The 24,548-nt window shown below is 36.9% G+C and overlaps 4 protein-coding genes across 8 annotated transcripts; 3 read left to right on the forward strand and 1 right to left on the reverse strand.

Annotated features, from left to right (window-relative positions):
• Positions 1-2,184: 2,184 nt before the first annotated feature.
• LOC129285949 (serine/threonine-protein kinase Nek2-like) lies at positions 2,185-9,621 on the forward strand. Of its 4 annotated transcripts, XM_054921956.1 has the most exons (16): positions 2,185-2,341; positions 2,439-2,578; positions 4,857-4,968; positions 5,099-5,165; positions 5,237-5,302; positions 5,688-5,734; positions 5,857-5,902; positions 6,048-6,128; positions 6,234-6,276; positions 6,383-6,432; positions 6,543-6,624; positions 6,723-6,772; positions 7,212-7,288; positions 7,906-7,957; positions 8,169-8,615; positions 8,759-9,621. In XM_054921956.1, exons 3-16 carry the CDS (start codon positions 4,883-4,885, stop codon positions 9,383-9,385), a joined length of 1,821 nt encoding a protein of 606 aa, XP_054777931.1. In that variant the 5' UTR covers positions 2,185-2,341; positions 2,439-2,578; positions 4,857-4,882; the 3' UTR covers positions 9,386-9,621. The 4 variants fall into 4 exon arrangements, with proteins under 4 accessions (XP_054777931.1, XP_054777939.1, XP_054777924.1 ...); XM_054921964.1 differs by lacking the exon at positions 2,439-2,578 and having other exon boundaries at positions 2,195-2,341; XM_054921949.1 differs by lacking the exons at positions 2,185-2,341; positions 2,439-2,578 and adding an exon at positions 3,503-3,914.
• A 106-nt stretch (positions 9,622-9,727) lies between these two features.
• LOC129285968 (protein IQ-DOMAIN 19-like) lies at positions 9,728-11,742 on the reverse strand. The gene is made up of 3 exons (XM_054921986.1): positions 11,074-11,742; positions 10,732-10,968; positions 9,728-10,641 (listed from the first exon to the last, which is right to left on the reverse strand). Exons 1-3 carry the CDS (start codon positions 11,371-11,373, stop codon positions 10,312-10,314), a joined length of 867 nt encoding a protein of 288 aa, XP_054777961.1. The 5' UTR covers positions 11,374-11,742; the 3' UTR covers positions 9,728-10,311.
• Positions 11,743-13,947: 2,205 nt separating this feature from the next.
• LOC129291733 (uncharacterized) lies at positions 13,948-15,849 on the forward strand. The gene is made up of 6 exons (XM_054929244.1): positions 13,948-14,227; positions 14,318-14,479; positions 14,580-14,660; positions 14,776-14,901; positions 15,012-15,092; positions 15,507-15,849. The coding sequence occupies exons 1-6, from the start codon at positions 14,137-14,139 to the stop codon at positions 15,581-15,583; spliced, it is 618 nt and encodes a 205-aa protein (XP_054785219.1). The 5' UTR covers positions 13,948-14,136; the 3' UTR covers positions 15,584-15,849.
• A 1,214-nt stretch (positions 15,850-17,063) lies between these two features.
• Positions 17,064-19,821, forward strand: LOC129321921 (PITH domain-containing protein At3g04780). Of its 2 annotated transcripts, XM_054967903.1 has the most exons (8): positions 17,073-17,254; positions 17,397-17,483; positions 17,852-17,975; positions 18,145-18,193; positions 18,278-18,335; positions 18,444-18,490; positions 18,583-18,660; positions 19,380-19,821. In XM_054967903.1, exons 1-8 carry the CDS (start codon positions 17,216-17,218, stop codon positions 19,426-19,428), a joined length of 531 nt encoding a protein of 176 aa, XP_054823878.1. In that variant the 5' UTR covers positions 17,073-17,215; the 3' UTR covers positions 19,429-19,821. The 2 variants fall into 2 exon arrangements, with proteins under 2 accessions (XP_054823887.1, XP_054823878.1); XM_054967912.1 differs by lacking the exon at positions 18,583-18,660 and having other exon boundaries at positions 17,064-17,254.
• The last annotated feature ends 4,727 nt before the right edge of the window (positions 19,822-24,548 follow it).

Raw genomic sequence — 24,548 nt, forward strand, 5'->3', positions numbered from 1 at the left:
AATGCTAACAGACATGAACTCCCTGCTGTTAACGTTAACATTAACATTGATATCGATGTCAGGTATCATCACTAGACTAATAGATTCCTAATGCTGAGGCATGCAATGGTTGTTATTGTAGACATGGAGAGTATGCCGTTGGAAGCGGGCAAACACGTTAGGATGTAGCCAATGGTGGATGTATGCTGTAGGCAAATGCCCGCCCCTTCAAATTTTAAAAAAATTAGTTGAATTTTGTCATTGACATGAGTATCTTGCCCCGACACAAACCGTCAAATTGCGCCCATTGGACAAAGTTGAGAAGGAAACAGAAGGAAGAAGATGAAAGAGTATTAATTGGATATTATACTAACTTAAATTAATGTTGATATAAAAAATAAGACCAGTTATTAGTTTGAATAAAGTTAATTATAAATATAGTTATGTGTTTAGCTGCTTGTATTATCAGACAAGAGGAATAAGGAAGCTCAATGTAGGAGAGAGATTGAGAGTGTTGGCGACTTGAGAGAGAAGGGGGGGCATTGTGATTGTGGTGGTGAAGGGATAAGTGGAGTTGTTTTTCTTTTAATATATTTATTTCTTCCATTTGCTATTCTTTTGGGTATTTGGCCCATTCCACATGTTGTTGAAGATTGCAAAATATATAAACATGTTATTTTGATTTAGACTATTCAGTCCTTTCAATTTTTTTATTTCTATTTTATCATCAAAAAAAGCTTTTACTCTATAGTATGTTTTGAGTTAAATAATTTTTTGATATTAATTAATAAAATATATTTTGCTTATATTAAAAAAACATAAGATGGGATATAAGCAGATTGATTTTTTTTTTAATAAAAAGCATAGAAAGTAAAATAGTTTTAACAAAAAATTGTAGAGAAACAATCTTCGATTATCTAAATTTCATGAATAAAATTTTCCACACAATAAACAACAAATTAAGATAAATCTAGAAAACTTGCCATCAAAGTTCAAAATTTTAAATCAAACCCAATTGATTTGGTTGCACATGTGATTTTTTTATGTTTATATATTTAACTTTAAGAAAAACATAACTTTAATTTTTACAATGTACATGCGATTTATTATTAATCTCTGTATTTTTATTTTAGGTGCTCTAAATCCCTATAGTTCTTTCCAACTACACATTAGGTCTTTATATGCTCAAAGAGATATTGATGTGACATTAATGATATTAATTATGCTGACGTAAATAATAGCATCATTAATTGTATGTAATGTGTCAGTTAATATCTGATGTGTATTTAAAAAAAAAGAAAAAAGGCTGATAATAAGTTTTCTAGGACTAAAAGTTTGATTAACCTTATCTAATAATAAGTATCACTATTTCTTATATATATGTGCGTGTGTGTGTGTGTTGCCCCCGCTGGCGCTCAGGGTCCTCCATCTGCCACTGGATGTAGCAGAAAAATCAAACTTGTCCTCCCCCTTTTAATTTTACCCCTAATCTAACATTCTTGTTCCTTGTGAAAGGAAGATACACACACTCACATATGCACTGTGTCAATATTGAATTTGAACTCAGGACTTTTTTAAAATGAAAATGTGACACTGTGGCCAGGACAACTAATTATCAACAATCGAACTTGTCTTTTAGCGACGAATGGGCATCTATTTTCAGGAGCCGGCCATGAGGCAAGTTAAGGCAACCCCCAACAGCACGGCTTTTAACCCAAAAAAAGATCAAGTCCGAATTAAATTGTGCGAGAAGAAAAAGAGCACAGGGTCACATAAAAAGCTGGGCATTCTTAATATCACGAGATGCGAAAAAGGGATCACAAGCATCCAACTGAATGACCAGCGGGTTGGTCTACTTTTGCATGCTCTTTTTGGTGCGTCGTGTGAAATGAAGCCCTTTTGACCACCCACCGTGGTAACAACGAATATTGGATGCGGAGACCCTTTTCCAGAACCGGGTCTCTCTTGTCGCGGTTGAGATCCGGGAGTCATGTGACGCCTGTAAACCGTTTTCCCCGGACATGAATGTCTTTAATTATTCGCCGTGTTTTTTCAGAATCCAGGGTAGGAGACAAATGATGAGTGCCTCGCTGCATGAGCCAGGCTTGGGATGATTAATGCTACGAGTGTGTGTGTGTGTATTGGAATCCAGATTCGAGTTGAATAATTAATGAATGATGCGGTATGCAGGGGGAAGCGGATGATTGCATGAAGAATTCGTAGGGTCTGTTGACAAGATGAATCAGTACCGTTGGGCATATACATCCATTGATGCAGTTATGAAGATGGGGCCCATTTGGTTGGAAAAAAAGCGGGCGAGAGCGAAGGGAGCGGCGAGATGAGTTAATTTACTGAAATGCAAGTAAGATTTTCATCCCCTGACGCCCATTGGCCATTGTTACCGTATTTGCCGAACAAATTATTTCTTATATTTCGTTAACTATTGATGTCAATTTAAGTTGGAGAGAGTAAAGGAGAGCTGGGGCGTGGCATGAGGAGAAAAATGAGAAGGGAAGGCAGGAGATGGCGGTACAGTGTTAGGTGCGTTATTATAGGGCCGTGAAAAAGAGCCCAGCAAACTTCATCGCATTTCTCTCTGGTGAGTGCTTTAATGCCTCTCGCTTCTCTATCTGCCTCCACTGTCCTCCAACATCTCCTCATCAATCCCAACTCAATTTTCCTTATTCTACTTCCTTCCCTCCGTTTTCGTACCTTATAATTCCTGACAACAGTGTATGTTCCCCTTCCATGTGTATTGTTCCTCCCGAAACAAAACAAGAAGAGCGGCATTGTACTATCAATTAATTATCAATAATCACAATCTAGTCGTTTGACAAAAATTTATTGTGAATCTTCACAACCCTCCATCAAGTGATATCATTCATTTAAGGTAAAAAAAAAAACAAATTCAAACATGTAGTTATAACGACAAAAATAACCATGCGCTGAACATATTTTTTTTTTTTAATTACGCAAAATCGTAGCGTGGTTTATCTTATTGTGTGTTTTTTTTTTAATTCACTTAGCCAGTCTCCTTCAAACTGGTCAAGATTAAAAAAAAAGGTCGATTGGAGGAGGGAGGTGTTTACCAATTTTATTAGATCGTATTAACAATGATAATAATATGTTATTATATTTTGAGGATCTCACTAGACATGTTTAAGCCTACAACTAGTGCAGCGGAACTGGCTCTGGTGTTTTTGAGGAGGCTATGAAAGCAGTAACACGTGGAATAATTTGCGTGGCTTTGTTGCACTTGCACCCAGAGTTGGAGAAAAAATGGCAACGGAAGCGGATCCCTAGAGCTAGAAATAAAGAAAGGATAAATTTGAGTAGTTGAGCGGCAAGGGCATGAAGCAACGACAAAAAGAAAGGGATCGATAAAGTTGAACGCACGCAGCGTACTCAGAAGGTGTCGACACTGTAGCTGTGACTTGGAGACACCCCCACCTTCCCTTCTTTTTACTTTCTGCTTCTTTCGACACAACACCTATAATGATATAGTAGTAGTCAATAAATAACAACTCCTACATCTTTAGAAGGCCTGGTCATCAGTATTCACTTCCATGTTGACCCCATCGTTTCTTTTCCTGCCTTCCAACACTTTCATGTTCCGCATCTAACACCCAAAATCTCTCCCGGGGCTCCCCCCTGCCTCTGGCATACTATCCCTCGCTTTCATAAATTACATTATAATAATCTCACACTCGCACATCCCCCCCCCCCACTCTCTCTGCCCTTTTTTTACTCCCAACGAGAATGGCGGAGCTCTTCTTCTACTTCCTCTGCTGCCGCTACTTCTTCCTTTGCTCCTTCCTCAACTGCGCTTTCGTCTTCCAGCTCTTCTACCCATGTCACGGCTCTCATTCTCAGCTTCTTCTCTTCTCCTCTCGTTTTGAATCCCTTCGATCTGTCTCACTTCTTACTGTACTCAGGTGCATTATGTCTTCCCTATTTTCCTCTTGTTCGAAGTTCAATCGCCTCTTGATTTTACCCTCTCCGAGCCCTTCGTTACTCTTCTATATATGTTTATCCACTATCTCGATTCGTCTTTGGTTCCTGCGTTTGCTATTTTCACGGTTGCATTTTAGTGCTTGCTTCGATTTACTTCGATTTTATTATTTTCTCCCGTATTTGACTTTGAGACACTCTCTGTCTGTTATAATTTACTTTCTTCCTTGCTTTTTGCAATGCCTTAATCGCATTATCGGCAATGTTAGTCTGTTTGAATATATATATATATATATGTATATGCATATGTATGTATGTATAGGGAAAGGAACATGGCGTTTTTTTTATCTTCCTATTACCACCAATTTGTTTGCCAGAGTTCTATCGCCGGTGCTTCGTCGGGCCTCTGCTGGTCGAACGTAGCATCAATTATCCACCATTATTCTGTCCAATTACTATTTTTGGTCAAATTCAAAATACGTTGCTAAAGTTTTGTTTAGAGTTTTTCCCTTTGATCCTTGAACTTTCATGGTTAACTTGATGTGATCCAATGTCTGTTTTTCATAGACCTCATCATCTTAACTTTGCTGTATATTGTTCATAGTGACTGGCCAGCTTTATAAGCTTGCGGTATCCCCCCCCCCTCAACACTCGCTGTTTATTTTTTCTCTCTTCTTGATTTTATTATAGATACCTGGGCGTTGGATACAGTTTTGTGAATAATCACTACTGCATTGCAATCCTCTTTTCTTATTTCTTGAGAAAGTATAAACTATAAAGAGAAGGAAAAAAGGTCATTTAGAACCACTATTAACTTCGTCCCTTTTTTTCGATTGTTGATGCTTCGACTTTCCAGTACGGCTTAGCTATTTTCTTTTTTCACCTTTTCATAAGGACCAAACTTGCTAAATTTGGTTTGCTTCTAGGAGAAGGTTAATCTCTTGTTGAACTCATGGAGCAGTATGAAATACTGGAGCAAATTGGAAAAGGTGCTTTTGGTTCTGCTCTTCTTGTGAGGCATAAGCATGAGAAGAAGAAGTGAGAAAGAAACCCGTATTGCCTTTTCATTTGTTTCTGCTAAATTATCTACTTTAAACTATTATGATCATGCAAAGCCGATGTCATAATGCATTGCTGAAAGTGCTGTTTTCTTTTTCTTTTAATATAGATATGTGCTGAAGAAGATCCGCCTGGCCCGCCAAACTGAGCGGTCTCGTAGATCTGCGCACCAGGAGGTTAGTGCTGGATAATGATTTTAACAAGTGAATTATGATGTCTCTTACATCTCAGTTCTTTGCCTTTATAGATGGAGCTAATCTCTAAGTTCAGAAATCCATTTATTGTGGAGTATAAAGATTCATGGGTAGAGAAGGTAATCACTTTATCTCCTTCAGTTAATTACTAGAATGCTTTCTGCTTGAAGCTTACCCTCAAGCTTTTAGCGGTCTCTGTAAAAGAATTCAAGAAATTTAATTCTTGGTCTTATCTTAGGCAACACCAACGTTGAATATGTTGTTTGTTTCATTCACGTAGTGTAATACTGTTGAGCTTGATGGTTCGTATTAATCTTCAACGAATATATTCACGTTAACTTTCTTACTTGTTTAAACATAAAATTTCACACACCTCTCATTATTGTTGATTTGTCTATTTCCTTCTATGATAAGAATTTGTGCTTTATTTATTATTGTTGCGGGCAATACAAAAATTAATCACAACTGCTTCATGTTGGTGTGTGTTGATGCTTTGCTTCTCAGGGTTGCTATGTGTGCATCATTATAGGTTACTGTGAGGGTGGAGATATGTAAGTCCTTTTCTTTAACTCCTTCTTTCTTGCAATTCATAGTTCTTTCTCCTTCTATTTGGTGACTTTTGTAAATTGTAGCATTGTTAGCGTTATTAAAATCAATATGGATTGAATTACAGGGCGGAAGCTATAAAAAAAGCAAATGGAATTCTTTTTCCAGAGGAGGTAATACCAATTTGTTTTGTCCCTGCTGAATCCACAATATATCTTCATTTACCCCCCCCCCGGGGGGTAAGTCGGTAAGAGGAAATGGGCTAAAATATCTATTAGCATTTGGATATGCATGTCTTGAAGCACTCTCTGTCTGCAGAAACTTTGCAAGTGGCTTGTTCAGCTTCTTATGGCACTTGACTACTTGCACATGAACCATATTCTTCATCGGGATGTCAAGGTGAGCTGCAGTTATCTCTTTGTAATTAGTAGTAGTGATATTATTTGTTCCTGGTTCTCTAAAGCTGTATACTAATGGAAAAAAAAATCACATGATACTGATCAGTGTTCGAATATATTTTTGACGAAAGATCAAGACATACGCCTTGGTAAGTTGCTCTGTTGTTTCTCAGCCAAGAAGACTACTTTTTTTTTTTTTATGGGAAAGAAAATGGACATGGCGATTTTGCTTACAAGAACTTAATGATCAAGCAGGTGATTTTGGACTTGCCAAAATGTTGACTTCAGATGATCTTGCTTCTTCTGTAAGATTTTTGGAAGATATAAATTGAGTTAAACTTCTGATTGTGACTTTGGCATGACTTGGGATCATTAATTAATGATAAGAGTGGTTTTGCTTTGTCTTTTGACTTAGGTCGTGGGAACACCTAGCTACATGTGCCCTGAGCTCCTTGCTGATATTCCTTATGGTTCTAAATCAGATATTTGGTCTTTGGGTAAGTATCTGCAAATTATATGATTATTTCTCCTTGGTAAATTTCTCATTGTCTTGTTAACTAGTATGTATTAATGACCTCTAAAATGTGCCATCCAGGATGTTGTATATATGAAATGACGGCACATAAGCCTGCTTTTAAAGCATTTGTAAGTTTTTTTTTCCCTTGGCTAAAAAGTTCGTTTATCTCTAGCTTGTCTTTTCGGAGCTTGTTTAACACTATCATCTCAACTGCTTTATGAAAATAATTCAGTTTATTGTGTATTGGATGAAACTAATCGTCTGAAATTTTCATTACATTACTCCTGTCAACAATTTTTTGTTCTGTGAACTGAACGCTGAACTCAAGTTTCAATAGAGATTTTTTTAAAAAAGAAATGCTTAGTGCTATTATTAACTTAGTTTCACCCTTTTTCCAAATTTGATGTTTTAGAATTTGGTAGTTTATTGACCATTGAGCATATTTTCACTCAGTTATGAGCATGGCAGCACGCAACTTTGTGCATGGCTTTATGATCTCTGGAAGACTTGTAGAATTCTAACTTGCATCTTTATTAAATTTTCTTTTTACTTTTTAATTTCATCAAGCAGGATATACAAGCACTGATAAACAAGATTAACAAGTCCATAGTGGCCCCACTGCCAACAAAGTATTCTGGTGCATTGTAAGTTTTTCCTTTCTTCATCAATTTTAGTTATTTTGGTTAATTTTGCCTGTGGCAAATCACATTTGCGAGGCTTGCATTGGCATAGATAGCATTCCCATAAGCCTAGCGGCTTAAATTGCCCAATAATACCAACTGTTGGTTAGTTAAAGTTTTAAAGACAATTGAAAGTGGTTTACCTCCAACATCCACCCTTGTGGTAACAGTCTGACATGGAGGCTAACCTTCGGCATTATGTGCTAGCAAATATGGGATATGAGAAACAGAGGGATCTTTCTACAGAACACTTAAATGTTTATAGCCTATTCAATGAAGTCATACCTAATGCTAGCCATACTCTCAGAGCTCTTGATATGTATAAGACTTTGAATAGTAATCAGGCCACTTAGTTTTTTGAAGCTTGGTCTGTTTTGTATCCTTGGCCCTTGGTCTCTTCTTTTGTAACACCAGGGCTCTTTTTGTATTGGACAGCATTCTTTGAATGGATCCATCATTTTCATTTTCATTTTTTTAAAAATGACCATTGAAAGCGGGCTTTCATGTAAAATAATATATATCAATGGTTATATTATGGATAATACAGTTGATGTAATAATATTTTTATTTCCTTTTGGCAGTCGTGGTCTTGTTAAAAGCATGCTGCGGAAAAATCCAGAGCTTAGACCTAGTGTATGTATATTCTTTGGTTCTCTTCTGACCTATAATAATTTATGTACTATGAATAACATGCGACACTGTGCATAATGTGTAATTGGCTTTGTCATTGATCAACTGTATGCTGCTGGTTGATGCACTATTCACTGACACTCAAGTAGTTGCAGACAGATTCAATCTGTTGCATGGAACTATTTTTCCATTTGAAGTGTATTTGTGGTGGCAGGCCGCAGAGTTGCTTGGGCACCCTCATCTTCAACCTTACATTCTCAAGATCCATTTTAAAATCAGTAACCCCAGACGAAGTACGCTCCCGGCCCATTGGCCAGGCTCCAAATACACGAAGAAAACTAGATTTGTGGAGCCAGGAGATGATCCTACTTCCACCTGCAGGGATAAGTGGAATTCTTTTAAAAATGACCGGACTTTGAATCCTAGCATATCTGGAGCTGAGCAAGATTCTGCATGCTCTACCTTAGAAATAGATTGCACTCCGGATCATTTGAATCACCCGCTAGCAGAACTGTGCGTTGGGGATAGCCCTGGAGTGAACAAAATCCGTAAGCCTGGTGTTTCCAGGAATTCAAGCATTTCCAGAACTCCAAGATTGACATCGTCAAAAACTTTTGCCAGCCCTAAGAAACAGATGGAGTTTTCAAGGAATCGTGAGCTGGTAAGACATAATAGAAGTTTGCAGATTTTTTGGTGTTTTTTCTTGGGCTGAGGGAGAAGGGGACAGGTTGTGTTAATAGATGCTATATTATATGAAGTTTCTTTTTTTCTTTGTTTTTTTTTTACTTAAATGATTGCTTGCAGCATCCTATTTCACACAATGCCAGAAAATCGCTCCATGCAACTCGCAGAGCATCATTTCCGTTACCAGAAAGAGGTGCTGTTCTTGGCCATGCAAAATCACCTCATATTTCAGTAAACTCTCCCCGAATTGACAGGATAGCTGAATTCCCATTAACATCGTTTGAGGGTCCACTGTTTCCCGTTAATAGAACTTCATCAACCTCTGCACAGGGTTCGTCAGTCTCCCCGCCCTGTGGTGATCGTTCAATCATGAAAGATAAATGCACTGTTGAGGTATCTGATAGAGCTGCTGTCAGGCCTAGTTTGACCGATGCCTTGCAAAGAACCAAATGCAGCGTGTATGAGGAAAATGATGAGGTGAAAAGCGGCTCCTCTGATCAAAATGCAACTGCCGGTGCATCAAGCCATACCTCTTCAGACTGGCGCCGCAGGCATTTTGACACTTCATCATATCAACAAAGAGCTGAAGCCTTAGAAGGGTTGCTGGAATTTAGTGCAAGGTTGCTACAGCAGGAAAGATATGAAGAACTTGGGGTCTTGTTGAAGCCGTTTGGACCTGGGAAGGTCTCTCCACGTGAAACTGCTATATGGTTGAGTAAAAGCTTCAAGGAAAACACTCAACCGTGAAGAATCCCTTTGAAGTTTAAACTACTGTACTTGAGTTATCATTCTAACTCGTAACCACTTTGTAGAGTTTGATATATATATTTTTTTAGCCTTTTCGTAGAATGTCGGGAACTAGATTGCTGCTGGTTTTGTAGATTGTAAGGATTCGGCAAACATTTTTCCCCAGTTACCGAATCATGTTATGCCAAGGACACAATCTGAAAATTGAGGAAGAAACAGACATCTTCATAATATAATTCCTGACTGACTGATTCTTTTTTTTTTTTTTTTAAATAACATTATGTCGAGCAATCACTTGTGAAATAAACTTGAAGGCGACGCTGATGGTGCTTCCAAGTTTACCCTGCCGCTGCGGTTTTTTTTCCTTCAACTAGATGAGAAAATCACATGCAGCGTGACGAGTCTTATACGCAGTGATTTATAGTGAATGGAAGGGTAAATCTACAAAATGAAAGAGAAAAACTCCAATTACAAGAAGAAAGTTTGTTCATAAGTTACTCCAATTTAAAATTTTGGTTCGCGAAGCATCATGGCATTGTGCTGCTTTTTCGATGCTTGGATGGGTTACCCATTCCATCCTGCGTGCAGATAATTCATGATATTGCTTCACTACTACAGTTCTGCTCCGACAAGTATGTAATTGGTCGGTGATACGGACCCGGACTCGGTCATGACTCGAAAGCGCTACGCTACAACTACAACTAACATTTGAAATTACGACAGAAGCGTACCAGCCAGCCATTCTTCCAAGAAAGCACTAACCCTTCGAATTCAATTTCTCGCCCTGTTATGGACCCGGCAACCTTCAATGAGAATGAACGCTCAAATTATCCAAGGTTGAAACGTCTGGAGTTTGAGAATGAACGCAGCGTTCGACCATCCAATGGTTCTATAGGCTTGATCATGTGCCTGATCCCACGCCCGAGTCATTGTTTTGGCTCACTCTCAGACCGAGCTTTGGCCCTTGATGACACTGTTCTTGTCATGTAATTCGGTTCGCGTGAATACGATTGGTGATGACGCAGAGAAGTGGACAAGCCCTCCGTTGGAGTTAATCCAGACATGGTCATGCAGTCCGCAGGGCTGTTTGGTGCTGAGTATTGATGGAGTCGCTTCCAAACCGAAAGATCCGAAAGATGCTTTGAAATCAACGTCCCGGAATCATGCTCTGTGCTCTTACGAGGTGGACCGTCTAGACGGGCACTTCTGGTTTTTAAAACTCCTAACGTTTCTCTCAGATTCGTATGCTTTGATTCCTGCACAAACCATTCCCAAGAGACGGGAATTCCCTTAGCATCAAATTAATTCATATCAAAGTTAAGCAGAAAGGTTTGAGGAAAGCTCACTTCATAATCTTGCACGTAACTTGTGGGGAGAGGCATTACTCTAAGCTGTGAAGGCTGCTTCTCTAGAAGGCTTGATTGTTGAGCCATCAGGATTCGGAGGATTCGGGCTCTGACTTGAATGGTCATCAAGGCATGCATGCCGCGCAGTGCGTTGGTTGTCTGCTTCCTTACAAGGTGCCCTCTCACTAATGCCTGCAACTTGACTAGTCCCCTCAGAGCATGCAATGCTCTTCTTCCCTGAGAAATTTTGTTCGAACTGTGTTAACTCCACGGACACGCGAGTGCCTAAAACTTGGAATGCAAGCAAAGCTGCAATACAGAATGCGGGAAACGTAATGATACCAAATATGCGCGAAAAGCAGCTTGAATCTTAGTAGCGGCGGCGTTTTGGATGTCAGAAGATCTGCGAGGTTGAGCTTGGAGGATCTCCCGTATTCGGAGCTTAGCGGAGTCAGTTAAATCGAAAGAGGCGGACAATCTATGCTCTGTTACCTTGACCGATTTTCTTCCGAAGCTCCATCGGCGCTTCACTCTGGGGCTGTGGCTCTCCGTCTCACCGTCGCCCTTCTGTCCGATCTGCTTGTATTTCTCTTGCTTCTTTCCTACCAGCAAGTTTCTGATCCACTCGCTCGCCTTCCCCATTTGCACCAAGCAATGTTAGAGTTGGGAACGCTTGAATATTGGAGCTAAGCTTCCTGATCATATATATATGTGTGTGTGTATTGGTTTCATGGTTTGGTGTCATTCTTGTGCATGTTCAGTAATAGTAGGATTGATTATTATAAATAGCTTCGGCCTGCAATGACTTCCGCCGGTACAGCCACTTGCCACTCCATTCCCTCAACCGGCTCCATGTACTCCTCAAACTTTGAAGTGCACTTCTCATTATTTACGAGCGGGTTATAAAATTAAACGGTCCTTTATTTTTATCAGCAAGTGGTTCAAAGTCATGTTGAATCCCCCAAGAGCCCTAAGGCAGCTACTGAATGCGCAATTGAAGCTCCCACCTAATTCACCAAATCTACTCCGAATCCAGAAAGCAGAATTGTTCCCAGAAAACCTCGGAAGAAAACTCAAACAAACAAGTGAAGATCCCATTACGATTATACATTTATTAAACAACCCATAAAGTCAATTTTCTTTTCTTCTTTTGGAGGCAGGGGCGGTTAACTTCACCCATATCCTCCAGTCACCGTGGACTTGGTCGCTATGATACCATGGGAAACAAGATAAAAACTAGATTCCGTTTTTTTTTTTTACTACAAATTTTGTTGACCATTCAGATTTTATGTTATTGTATTATAATTTTTTAGGTTTTTTCCATTTCCATGGAAACAGCGTATAAAATAAAAATAATAATTTAATTATCATTTACTTAAAAGAAGAGAATTTTAACTTCAAAATGAAATCAAGAAAGAAATACTAAAAAAATGGAAAATGAAAAGATTATGAAAGATGAACTTGATCTGTTTTGCTTCTCCGGGGCATCACGCTATTCTCTCCCCTCCTACAAAGCTCAGGAGCATTTTATTTTAAATAATGATTGTAATAGTCTGGATGGATCGATATTCCTTTTTTATATTAAAAAAACATTTAACTATTCGAATCATATGTTAAAATAAACGTTACGTTATGAACCAAAATGTAAAGAAGCACTTAGTTAAGAAATTTCTTGTTTATCAAGGTGGTGGTACTGTAATAAACATGTGATGTGACATGGTTTGTGGGGATCAGAGATGCGAGTGTGAAATATGAATTAGCTGAATTCCGAGTTTCTAGAAGTTAAATGTTCAAACATGTGCGTCGTCTGACTTTGATCTCATCTCCATGCCGTTATAACATTTTGGTTTTGATTTAGTCCAGTGTTAAGATAATAATACTCCTAAGTCACATCAACGCCATATATTATATTGCCAACTGACGTCCTTCTTTTGTTTTTTTTTTTCTGTGTTTTTTTACCTGCGGGTCATTTTCATCACTCCCTCTTTCTCCTTACTCGTTCCAACCTTCCCCCCTCCCAACCTGCAAACACACATCTTTGAAAATGGTGCGTTTGGTTGAAAGTTTTTAAAAGAAAGGGGATCCTGCTAAAAAAGTATACTTGATGAAATTTTTGAATTACATTAGAATAAGCGATGAATGATAATTGATTGCTCTTCTTCTTTTGATTGAATTTTGGTTACTTATGTTGTCTAGTTTTCAATTTATAAATAATTTTTAAGTTTTATTCAAAAAAAAAAGGGGGATGGGAGGGATTTGTTCCCCTTCCATAATTTGGTTGGCATTTAATAAAAAAAAATTAAGAGAACCTTTTATTTGATTAAGAAAATTAAAGGGAGAGGCCTCTCCCCTCCTAGTTTTCTCCTCCAATTTGAGGGTTTTTTTGGAGGGAAGAGAAAAAAGAAAATTATAATTAAATTATTTATTATTTTAAAAATTTTAAATTGTGTTTGATATTAAAAAATTGTGCATTATTATTCTCCTTCTTTCTTATAATTAAATAAATTTTATCACTTTACAAAAATTAATATGTAATTTTTATTATCTAAAATTTTAATATTTTTTATTAGATACACTGAAAAAATATAATATAAATATATTTATTCTTTAAAAAAATGTTATTAATATACGTGAATGTCCTTAAAATAATAAAGTTACTAAAATATAATATAACTATTTTTAGTAATGAATCAAAGTAAAAATAAAAATAAAAATCAATTTAAAATTGATAAAAATAAAATTATTAATTTATTATTGATTCCTCTCTCCTCTCTTCCCATACCAAATGAAGGTTTAGCAAGATTCCTTCTCCTTTTCTCTCCCCTCCTTTGTTAAAATCTCTTCCCTTCCTTCTTCCTTTTAAATCAAACACACTCCTGACCTACTTTTCACTCTTCTAGAAGAGTGGCATCATGCATGTTAAAATCTGTCAATTTTGGCACGGTAGAGAATGGGTTTGGATAAGGAGCGAGCAATTTATTATGTTCTGCTGCAGTGGATGGAAGTTCTAGACACATATTTTATTCATTCCGTAAGATCAGCAGTCCCCGTGTTGACAAATTTAATAATGCCATTATCAAACATGAAGGTCTTCAATAGCGTGGAAAGAAGGAGACGACTTAGAGCTAAACTAAATATTGTAATGAACGAGCTGTCATCGCAAATTTAAGGGAACAAATAATTTACATAGTCGAAACGACCCGCCATTTTCTTATGATTCTGGAGTTATTAGACTTTACCCAGAAGAATCAACCCTGCACAGTATTTTCTATATTTATTGGCCGCCACCATCGTATATGTGCGCACAAATCCTCCTGTGATCTCCTCTCATCTGAATTGCCTTGGTCCCCTCTCTGCCTCTCTCTCTCTCTCTATACACACACACACACACACACACACACCAGCATGGCCTCCTCCAGGTTGTTGGCCTTTCTAGCTGTTGTTGTCATATTCATGCCCATGGCTGCTAAAGGAGGTCCTCTGGATGATATTTTAGGTGCTTAATTAAATTTGTATTCATACCTATTTTCGTTTCTCTCTCAATTTGAAGCATGAAGTGATTAACTTAGTTGATTGGGCGTTGCAGACAAGGTTTGTGACCAAGTGGAGTGTGGGAAGGGAAAGTGTGTGGTGAATACAAGTTTGCCCTTAAACTTCATCTGTGAATGTGATTCTGGCTGGAAGCGAACCAAAGATTACGACAATAACACCTATGCCAACAACTTTCTCCCATGCGTCATTCCTGAATGTGAATTCCCATCTTAATTTCTTCAGTTTTTTCTATTCCGATACTCGAAAGATGCATATATATTCTTCGTTTGAACCTGAATAACAGAGAACACACGCAGGTAGCCTGGACTACGGTTGCCAGTCAGCTCCGCCTCCAGTCCCTGACAGGGAATATCCCTACAACCTCTCTGCCTTCGATCGTGAGCATTTTAACACCACTGCTTCTCATTCATATATGCACATACTTTCCTTTTCTTATAGTTGTTATTATTATCATTAAAAAAAAACCATTTGTTCTGCAAAAATATGTGTCAGCCTGCTATTGGGCTTACTGCGGGGAGGGTCATTGCACGAGGAACAGAACACGTACGCACTCGTGTGAATGCGATTCGGATTACTTCAATCTTCTCAATATTTCAGTTTTCCCGTGTTACAGTTCATGTAAGCGCATAGTTACTGTTAGTGTCACCCTTGTTTATCTATCCCCAGAAATGGGTTTTTATGAAGAAGTCGTGAATTGACGAAAGAGTTTTTGGTACTCAATTGGGAAGGCACTATCGGGTCCGACTGTTCAAGGCTTGGAATCAGGGTGGCCGATTCAACTTCCAGTGACGGCGGTGAAGCTAATCCAGGTGAGACTCCGAATGAATCCACCATCGAATTATGTTGATTTGTTGATTGATTTAATAGGGAAGGTAGGTGACACAGGGAAATGAAGTCTGGCGTTGGAATGAAAGTGACTAAAAATATAACTTTAGCCAACATACAGAATACAGACAGAATGTTTGCCTCGACGAGGAACCGTGTGCGTGTGGAAAGTCAAACATGCCACATCCAATGGGCGTCATTGTTATCGTTATCTATGCCAGCCAAAATAAGAGTGATATGAGTTTGAGGGAGACAAACATGTGGAAACAGCAAGGCATAAGCACGACAGAAGCATGTTAAAGCAGTAGATTAAGTTAGGCATTCATAATGGTCATAATGAGTCGCACGACAATTTCAGATTAAGCTTGGAGAGTTAATTATTGTGATATTTGATGCAGCAATTTCAATCCGTGCGGGGAGGCTCTATTGGATGGTAATGCTGTTGCTGTCCACTGGTGTGGTCATGTGGAATTAGCAGGCAGCTAGCAGTGAGGCAGGCGGGTGGCTTTAATTATCAGATTGATGTGATTGTTTCTTCAGTCTTATTATTTATTTGTGGGTGTAACATAGAGTGTATAGTATGTGTATACAAATAAATGGCAGCGCAGTTTATGGCGGATGATGACTGTCATATGTCGTATAGTCCATACACTCACTCTCCCATATTCACATTCCTTCCATAAGCTGTGTGTTCCTGGCTATTCTCTCAGTGTATACTATCGTCAGCATCGCTTGTGTTTTTTCCTTGGCCCTTTCCTCCTATTAGCACCGCTCTCTTTTTCTCCCCGTTGTCTTGTTCTTTCTCCCAAGTATCTGCTTGATAAAAGCAATTTTGTTGAAGGCACAATTTGATGTTAAAGATGAGCACCTTAAAGAACTAATTCTTTTTATTAGATTTAAATTTCGTTGGGATTGATTATCTTGTTCTCCTTTTATTACATTCCATCATCCTAAAATTATTTATGCTATTCATATAATCTAAAAATATTAGCAAAGATAACAAAAATAATCTGAATTTACATAGATATCTTACTTTATTAAAAATAAATAAAATATAAGATAACTATTAAAAAATAATGATATATATAGTTAAGTGCTATTTATTTTACCGGAGCCTTTGGGAGATTACGCTCAAATGGCTTTATTTATTGCAACATAGAAGATTGTTGGATGCAATCAAAATCAAACCTTAATTGCATAACAAAATAATCCACATTCACTGTCACTATTTTCTTTGAATGTACTGTCAATTCCTTTTTATCTGCATATTTTCTGCTCTTCTGCATAAATTCAATTATAAAAAAAATATAATAGTATTAAAAAATTGCTAAACAAAAAATTTTTTTGATAGATCCGATGTACTGTATCATCCATATTCTATTCAATAAAAATATATTATGTTGGATAAACATTGATAATAACAAAAAGAAGAAAAAACAAAAAATTAAAAAGATACTCTATTTCAAAAAATAAATTCATTAAAAATAATAATGTATCAATTTTATTTGATTAAATTAGCATTATATATAATATTTTTATTGAATATAGTATAGATAATATAACATAACGGGTATATACAAATGGCTCTCGCTGTGGAGTTTGTTTGCACAAATGAACTTGACGGTGTTTGTCTTGAAGCCGATTCTAAAATTATAATTGATAGCTTTAACACTGGTTCTGCCCCAAATGATTGGATTTCTAGACCACTGGTTCCTCATAGATTTCTTTTAGATGTTTCCTGGGAGAAGTTTCAACTGTGGTTGAATTTCTTTATTTTTATCTCTCTTCCGTTTTTGGATATGGTGGACCATTTATGCGTTTAATGAAAAAATAAATATTTCGTTGGGAAAAAAAAAAAGGCAAGAATTTCTCCTCTGGCTTGAAGGGCGAAGGCTCCCAGTGAAAACTGGAAAGTTACAACAATCACCCGGTTGGGGGGGGGGGGGATGGAACTCGTGGCTTGCTCATCCGATACGGCGTCGTTTGATACGGGAAACATGCAGTTTATCAGTTCTTCGCCGCGTGCTTGGCTCGCCCGAACAAGTCTTCCCCTTTTCTATCCCTTTTCCTTCCTCTCTTGTTTCCCTGTCTCTCGCGCCGATCAGCAATGTCTGCAGAATCAGCTAGTGCGATTCACAAGAGCCAGGTATGATCTTTTCCTGTTTTTCCTGTTTGTTTGGGCAAATCTTGTACTTCTCGTTTCCCTTTTGCTATTAAAATTCCTTCAATCTCAGATAAATGATTCTTTTTTGTTTCGGTTTGCTGCCACCAATCGGCCGACATATCAGGTCGATCTGTTAGACTTCATAGACTGGTCTGGGGTAGAATGCCTCAATCAGAGCTCTACTAACCCTCTTCCCAATTCTCTCAAACAGGTATTTTTACTTTGGTTATGGCTTATCTTACTCATCGTTAAATTTTGTTATTAAATTTGGCAAAACTCCTTTTAGGGTGGGAAGAATCATATCAACAAGTTATACACGAGTGTTATATTTTAATCCTCTGCTCGGACGGAACCGTTGGAACATAAGTAGGGCTAGGGGAATTAACAAGGATTCTAAAATCAAATCAAAGTGTTGCATTTTTCAAATTCATTTTTTGGGGGTATTTTGATGGGTTACCCAGAGTTTTTATTTTTTTATTGTTTTTGCCATGTTGCGATTAGCGTTTGTATGTCCTCGATGACTCTTTTCGTTTTCTTCTTTAGCTTTTTTCCTTTTAGTTTTAATTGTTTAGTGAATAGGGTTACAGAGAAGATGATGGCTTGCATCTGGAGAGTGATGCGGATGAGCAGCTTTTACTATATATTCCTTTTACACAAGTTGTAAAACTCTATTCCGTTGTTATCGGAGGACCTGAAGAGGAAGGTATTCACTAGAACACTTTCTAAGTATATCCCTCGCACTCTATAAATCTGGACATCGATTAAACAGAACTATAGCGGCAATTAGGTTGGAACATATGATCTTATTATTTCTGCACGTGCTTCCTGTTGACCATGATTACAGTAGGAATCTAATGCTAGTTCTTTTTCAGGCCCTAAGACTGTCAAGTTGTTTTCCAACAGGGAGCACATGGGATTTAGGTATGAAGTCTGGATTTAAAATGGCATCTGTTTATTATTTGTGCCCCATGACTCAACTGTTTGCTGACTGTTTATCAATGACAGTAATGTCAGTGACTTCCCTCCTAGTGATGTAGCAGTTTTATCTCCAGACAACCTTCTGGTGGGTAGTCACCAACTATATTTAGGGTATCTTCTGATATTTACAGATATATTTCACTAGCATGCTTGCATTAGATTATGCTGTGATTGATCAATTGTAATCTAACAGGGGAAACCAGTAATTCTAAAGTATGTCAAATTCCAAAATGTTCGTAGGTGAGTTGATTCCCTTAACTTCATTGGGTTTCTTCCATTATGATTATTCAAATATTCAACTAGCAGCTGATTGATCTTAATTAATTGAACAGCTTGACAATTTTTATTGAGGACAATCAACAGGGTTCTGAGATCACAAAGATTCAAAAGATTGTGCTGTATGGTACAACGTAAGTTTTAAAACATCTCTTGATGTCCATCTCACTTTGCTATGAATATACCCATCAGAGTCTATGACCATCCCCTGATCAGCTGTCATCTCTTTGTCCTTCCTAACTAAATTGTATGGTGCACTTAGAAAGTTCTTTAGGGATATCTGATTGTTTGTGCAAATTATTGTGTGTCGGTGTCTAGCTAAAGAAATAAATAGCATGTTATGTGACCCAGATGGTTGATTGATCTTGCCACTTTTTGCCTGCCTGTTTCAATGCCTTTCTGTTGGAGTGTTGGTCATACTTTTGGTTTTGTTATAAGTGAGTAAGTAAACCAATTATAATTTAAAACGAACTTTCAGTAAGATTGAAAGTTTGTGAACAGCGTGAAGGGTCTGAAGAAAAGATAGGCTTTATTCAACCTTGTCTACACGAATTGTCTTGTGCCTTCTTCCAAGAAGAATATATCATAGGGTTTATCTAGATACTGAAGTGGTATTTAATAAAACAGTTATCTTATGTCTCAAAGTATTGCCATCAAGATGATGAGGTGGCAGCGCAGGCTACGATTTGTACTGAGTTACTGCATGTGAGCCGTCCTTGTTCCCCTCTGGGGGTTAGTGAAGAGTGACGAGCAAAATAGAAGTAGCAGTTTCATAAATTTATTGTAATTTCTTGTTTAAGATGTTTCCTATTATGAAATGGCACGTGCTTCTGAATCTTCACTTATAATGCAGGGTCGAAACAACAGACATGAAGGGTTTGAAGAAGATTGAGGATCACTGACCATGACCAGAGAAGAGTAAACTGATGGATGAATCGACTTAGGTCCATTTCTTGCATTTCTCCCCCAAGAAATTTTGATTGGAAATGTTTTATGCTTCTCCATGCATGATATTTAATGACTTCCAAGTTGTATCTGATTTGACACCTGACCGATGCACGTTCATATGAATGATTGTGGTGGTTACTGGTTAATGTGTGCAGTAAGGGGGAACATTGAGCTGTTCGAAGATATCATTATTTTGTTTTTTAAGAACTGTGGGACGTGTTGGGAAACATAGTTCAGGAAAGCATTTTCTTGAATGGTTGAATTTGATAAGGACCTAAGCTGCAAAGATTAGACAGGAATTTGATCTGGATTTTCAATTTCAGTTATGAACATGAGGTTTCGATTTCGATCTTATATCCCTTCACCCCTCGCGTGAGGTTTATATCCAACGTCCATACATTGGGGCATTCAGCAATAGCTGCTGAACAAAAAAAAGGAGCCTCAGGGTACCTCATTGAACTTGATATGATGGTAAAGTCCATTTCTACCCAGGCTTTATTAGGCATCATGAACATGATAGCTCAGCTCCTGACACGCTTTGCCCTGCCCTTCCAAATAACCTAACTCAACGGTTGAGTCTTTTAGCTGACTCTCACTCTTTCATCTAGCGAAAGGGAAGTTATAAGAAGCCCATCTGCCTCTCGCTCTTACTGGTAAACACCTCCATTCTTTTTCAGCTGCTCCTTCATTGTGATCACAAAGGTAGGTACTATCGGACATTAAGTGTATACCCTTCTCTCGGCAAGGGTTCAAATCTCAATTTGTCATATTGTGAGGGACTAATCCTTTTGCTAGATTTAATTTTTGTTGGTACAAAATATCTTCTCTAGTAAATGATAGTTTAAGAAAATAAATTCATGCTGTAATAGGTTTTACTGGTAATGATGATTTGGGATAATAAAACTTTTAACCTTTTTAATTTGCTTCAACTATAAATTTGATATCTCTAAGTTTAATTTTTATTAATTTGATCATAGAGTATGCATAGATTTGGTCCTTATTGTTTAGGAAAGGTAAAACAATATTAAAATATGTTAACATAGATGATATAAAATATTGAAGATAGTAACATAGATTAATGAAAAAAAAATGTTATCGTGTAGGTAGAAACAACAGACTTAAAAATCTTTAAAAATAACCGAACAAGATGAAAAGTGAGGAGCTATATTAATAAAAATTAAATTATTTGAAAGTTAATTTATTCTTATTTAGTTTTATATACATGTCAAATTATTTTGTTATTTGATTAATTTGAGAGTCAATTTGTGTTTGAAAACTTAAAAATAACATAATAATTTAATAAATTTAAAAGAATGAATTTATAAAAATTAAATTTGAATGATCAAATTGATAAATATGATAAATCTAAGGAATTTAATGTTTTATTAGTTGGGATTTTATGTGACATTTTGATAATTGAGTTTAATAACTTTAAGCAAAAGCAACACTTAAAAATGAAATAAGATTGGAAGAATTATATTGAAATCTCACACAAAACAAAAAAAAATTAATTATTGTAAGATTCATTAACAAGTGAGCTAATTGTATTGATGACATAGTCAGTTGTTAATATAGTTTTGTTTAATTGTTAATAGACCTTACGGTAATTACACCTGGTTGTAATTCTTCCATTATTTTATCCAATTTATAATTTTATTTATTAAATTATTAAATATATAATAATCTTAAAATTTTAAAATTACATCCAAATATAAGATATTTAATTGCAAATTTAGAATTAGCATTTGTCTAATTAATTTAAAAATTAAATATACTATTTGTTTAACAAAAGTTCATGATCAAAATGTAACTATACTTCTGGCAAAAAAAAAAAGTGTAACTACACTATAAATATAAAATTTAGAAATTAGCAGATAAATTCAAAGATGCAATTTTCTTTTTAAAATCTTTTCATATTTGGATAGAAAAGTTGGAGAAAGAAATATGTAGATTTTACATGTTATTTTTTTCCTACTTTTCTCTCATCTCAACTTTTTTCTCCATAGCCATAGTAGAAAAAAATGTTATTTCTTCTCACTTTTCTCTCTCCTCCACTTTTTTGTCTAGCCAAGCATAACATGAGGTTCTCCTTCCCTGAAATCAAAAAATTTACTTCTTTCAAACCATAATATAAGGCAGTTTTTAGGAATACTCCTTGGTCAAAATATAGGGCATTGGGTAAATTTTATAATTTTTTTTTTCAATTTATACCCTTGCTTTCTTTAATTAAATGCTTCATATTTAAACCACCAATTCTTGAGTCCATCATGTTTCCACTCCTAAGGATCATTACTCATTAGAACGGTTTACACTCCCAGGTTGAGGATTAAGGGTCCATGCACGTGCTTCTTTCAGTGACCGCATTCCACTTTGTCTTTGAAGGCCTTTAGAGTCTCTCTTCTTCCATGTCTGATTCAATGCTCCAAAGGAAGCTTTTGCAGTGGTTGAAGATTCCTTTGATGGTGACGTCATTGTGCAAAAGATGGCCACAAAGACCGCCGCACAAGAACGAAATCACGTGCTTCGGTCAGCTCTCTCATCTTCCATGGTAGATATGGTGTTGTCGAAGGACGAAGTGGTTGAAGATTCCTTTAATAGTGGCACCACTATGTAAAAGATGGGTACAAATACCGCCACACAAGAACGAAATGACGTGCTTCGGTTGAATCTCTCATCTTTCATGGTGTTGTCAGAGGATGGAGTAGTTGAAGATTCCTTTGATAGTGACAATGCTATGCGAAAGATAGGTACAAAGACCACCGCACAAGAACATGATGTTGTGCTTCGATCGACTCTCTCATCTTCCATGGTAGATACGGTGTTGTTAGAGGATGTAGTGATTGAAGATTCCTTTGATGGTGATAATGATGGATGCATTAAGCACTAACTCCTCTTAGATATTTCAAAGCTTCTTCCACAAGGGATTTATCACACGTCAATTGCCTTGGTAGCAGACCTTGCATTTGCAATTTTTCCTTATGCCTTGGTCATTTGAACCTTTAATCTTTATGATCTCCACAATTGAAGCATGTAATGATAGGAAGATCTTGTTGGAATCATTCAATGAAAAACTTCCAAATTCTCTATCCATAGCTTCAATTAGGCCATCTATAGTGGTATGTGCTTCCTTTTGTTGTAAGGCTTGTATGCCATTGAAAAACCCAAGATCCAAGACATTTAGATCTGCAGAGTTTGGAGGTTGGCACATTAAGTGAACATCAAAGGCTCCTTTACTTGCAGCATGACGAGACTCATCGTCATCTACATTAATATGACAAGGAGCATTGTCTCGTTATATGTAAATTGTTTCTCCTACATGCTCTCTTGGCCATTTCAACTTGATGGCAAGTAAAACTTGTCCAATCAAGTATGACTTATTGACACTCTTGTTTACTGAAGTCATAGGTTTGGTCACAAGTGTTCTTGCAGGTCTGTTAGACCTTCTTCTCTTTGCATGCTCTTGCATGACAAGTGGAAACACACCAATCTTTACCAAAGAAAGTTTCATTTCCTTCACCATCAAATCTTGGCCTTGCAACAACAACTAGAAACATGACATTGTCAATAAAATTCCCAGTTTTACATGTGCGATGCGGTCTCTTCTCGTGTGGAAGTAGATACACGTTCATTGACTTCTTAGTCAACTAGAACCACTTTTCATCTATGTGAACAATGTTTTGCATAGATTTAAAAGCAGGATCATGTGGCATGCTACTGTTTTCAAGTATAGACAAGCAAAACCTCAACTGTACAATCATGTTTCTTTCATTTAGGAGACCTCAACTGTGCAATCATGTTTCTTTCATTTAGGAGAGGCTTCATTGCATTAGAGTGCCTTTGAAGAAGACCCTTTTTTAAAGTCTCATGAGCTTTGATTTTTTAGTGTCTAATGCACAGGCTAAATATCGAAGAGTTGTCAGCTTCAGTAGAGGGACTTCAAGAATTCTTCACCCAATGTCTATTTCATTGATTTTTCTGCCACAATTTTTCTTCTCATGGTGAGAATTGCTCGTATCTCTTAGTTGATGCCAAATTCTTTCAATAGCTCTTCTTGAAACTTTAAATGCTGATGCAATCATGTTTGCTTTGCCACTCTTTAGCTTGCCATTGAAAGTTGAATGCAGTAGAATTTGACTTACTGACTCACGTTGTTCATTTGTCAAAAGCTTCCATAGCCTACTTGCTTTGGTCATAACATCACCTACATAATATCGTGTATGAAGACTTTGTGGAGTTGGATAGGATAAACAAGTTGAGAATGATGAGACATAATACACGTAATGAACGTCCAATAAGTTGAGCATGAAGAGAAAATATCCTAAAGGCAAGAGATTTATGGGTTTATTGCGGGAGATGTACCTTCATTGTTTTCAAACTTATGGGAGTTTATGCCTACCTCAATCTTAGTTTCACAATTTCCAGTATTCTGACTTGCTTCATAGTGCTTTGCTACTGCAGCATTATAACAGAGCATGATTAGCTGCATGTTTGGCTCTTGACTTCCAGATCCATTCATACATGAGTCATCTTCATCTGTGAAGGTTGCCTCTACATTTAAGTCAAAAGGAAGAATGTGAGCTATTGCATGTGTTCCTTTCATGTTGACAGAGGTGGTTCCATTATTTGCACGAATAGGGAGATGGGACTTGTAACCTTCCATGGAACATAGGAACATGGTTTGGAGTCAATTTTGCATGCCCTTTTATTTTCTTCATGGAACCCGTAACATCCAAATGTCAAAACCCAAACACCACACACCTATTGTTTTTTTAAATTTTCTTTTAAACTTCACCCCAATTCCCATCATCACGTTGCGAGTGAATTAAAAGCAATAATCAGTAGAAAGGAATAAATGTAATTAATGAGAGTATTTTAATTAAATAATTTAAATACAATTAATTTATTCCACTTAGGGGCATAAATGTAAAGATGTGGATATTTTTAGGAATTTAAAAATTTAACTAACATTGTTTGTAAAATTAAATTAATTAACTATGACTTATATTATGGTTTGGAGGGAGTAAAATATAAGAAACAATCATAAGCGCTGATGTGTTAAAAGTTTTACGAGCAT

Source organism: Prosopis cineraria, unplaced genomic scaffold, assembly GCF_029017545.1.
Source record: "Prosopis cineraria cultivar Desert tree isolate PC_DT_omini unplaced genomic scaffold, ASM2901754v1 PC1, whole genome shotgun sequence".
Lineage (NCBI taxonomy): Eukaryota > Viridiplantae > Streptophyta > Magnoliopsida > Fabales > Fabaceae > Prosopis > Prosopis cineraria.

Coding starts and splice junctions, on each gene's coding strand:
- LOC129285949 (XM_054921956.1), top strand. CDS start 4,883: ATGGAGCAGTATGAAATACTGGAGCAAATTGGAAAAGGTGCTTTTGGT. Junction 5,903..6,047: donor GAATTCTTTTTCCAGAGGAG/GTAATACCAATT, acceptor CTCTGTCTGCAG/AAACTTTGCAAGTGGCTTGT. Junction 6,277..6,382: donor AGATCAAGACATACGCCTTG/GTAAGTTGCTCT, acceptor ATGATCAAGCAG/GTGATTTTGGACTTGCCAAA.
- LOC129285968 (XM_054921986.1), bottom strand. CDS start 11,373: ATGGGGAAGGCGAGCGAGTGGATCAGAAACTTGCTGGTAGGAAAGAAG. Junction 10,969..11,073: donor CTGCTTTTCGCGCATATTTG/GTATCATTACGT, acceptor AAAATTTCTCAG/GGAAGAAGAGCATTGCATGC. Junction 10,642..10,731: donor GTTACGTGCAAGATTATGAA/GTGAGCTTTCCT, acceptor TGGTTTGTGCAG/GAATCAAAGCATACGAATCT.
- LOC129291733 (XM_054929244.1), top strand. CDS start 14,137: ATGGCCTCCTCCAGGTTGTTGGCCTTTCTAGCTGTTGTTGTCATATTC. Junction 14,228..14,317: donor TCCTCTGGATGATATTTTAG/GTGCTTAATTAA, acceptor TGGGCGTTGCAG/ACAAGGTTTGTGACCAAGTG. Junction 14,480..14,579: donor CCCATGCGTCATTCCTGAAT/GTGAATTCCCAT, acceptor GAACACACGCAG/GTAGCCTGGACTACGGTTGC.
- LOC129321921 (XM_054967903.1), top strand. CDS start 17,216: ATGTCTGCAGAATCAGCTAGTGCGATTCACAAGAGCCAG. Junction 18,491..18,582: donor AAATTCCAAAATGTTCGTAG/GTGAGTTGATTC, acceptor TTAATTGAACAG/CTTGACAATTTTTATTGAGG. Junction 18,661..19,379: donor ATTGTGCTGTATGGTACAAC/GTAAGTTTTAAA, acceptor CTTATAATGCAG/GGTCGAAACAACAGACATGA.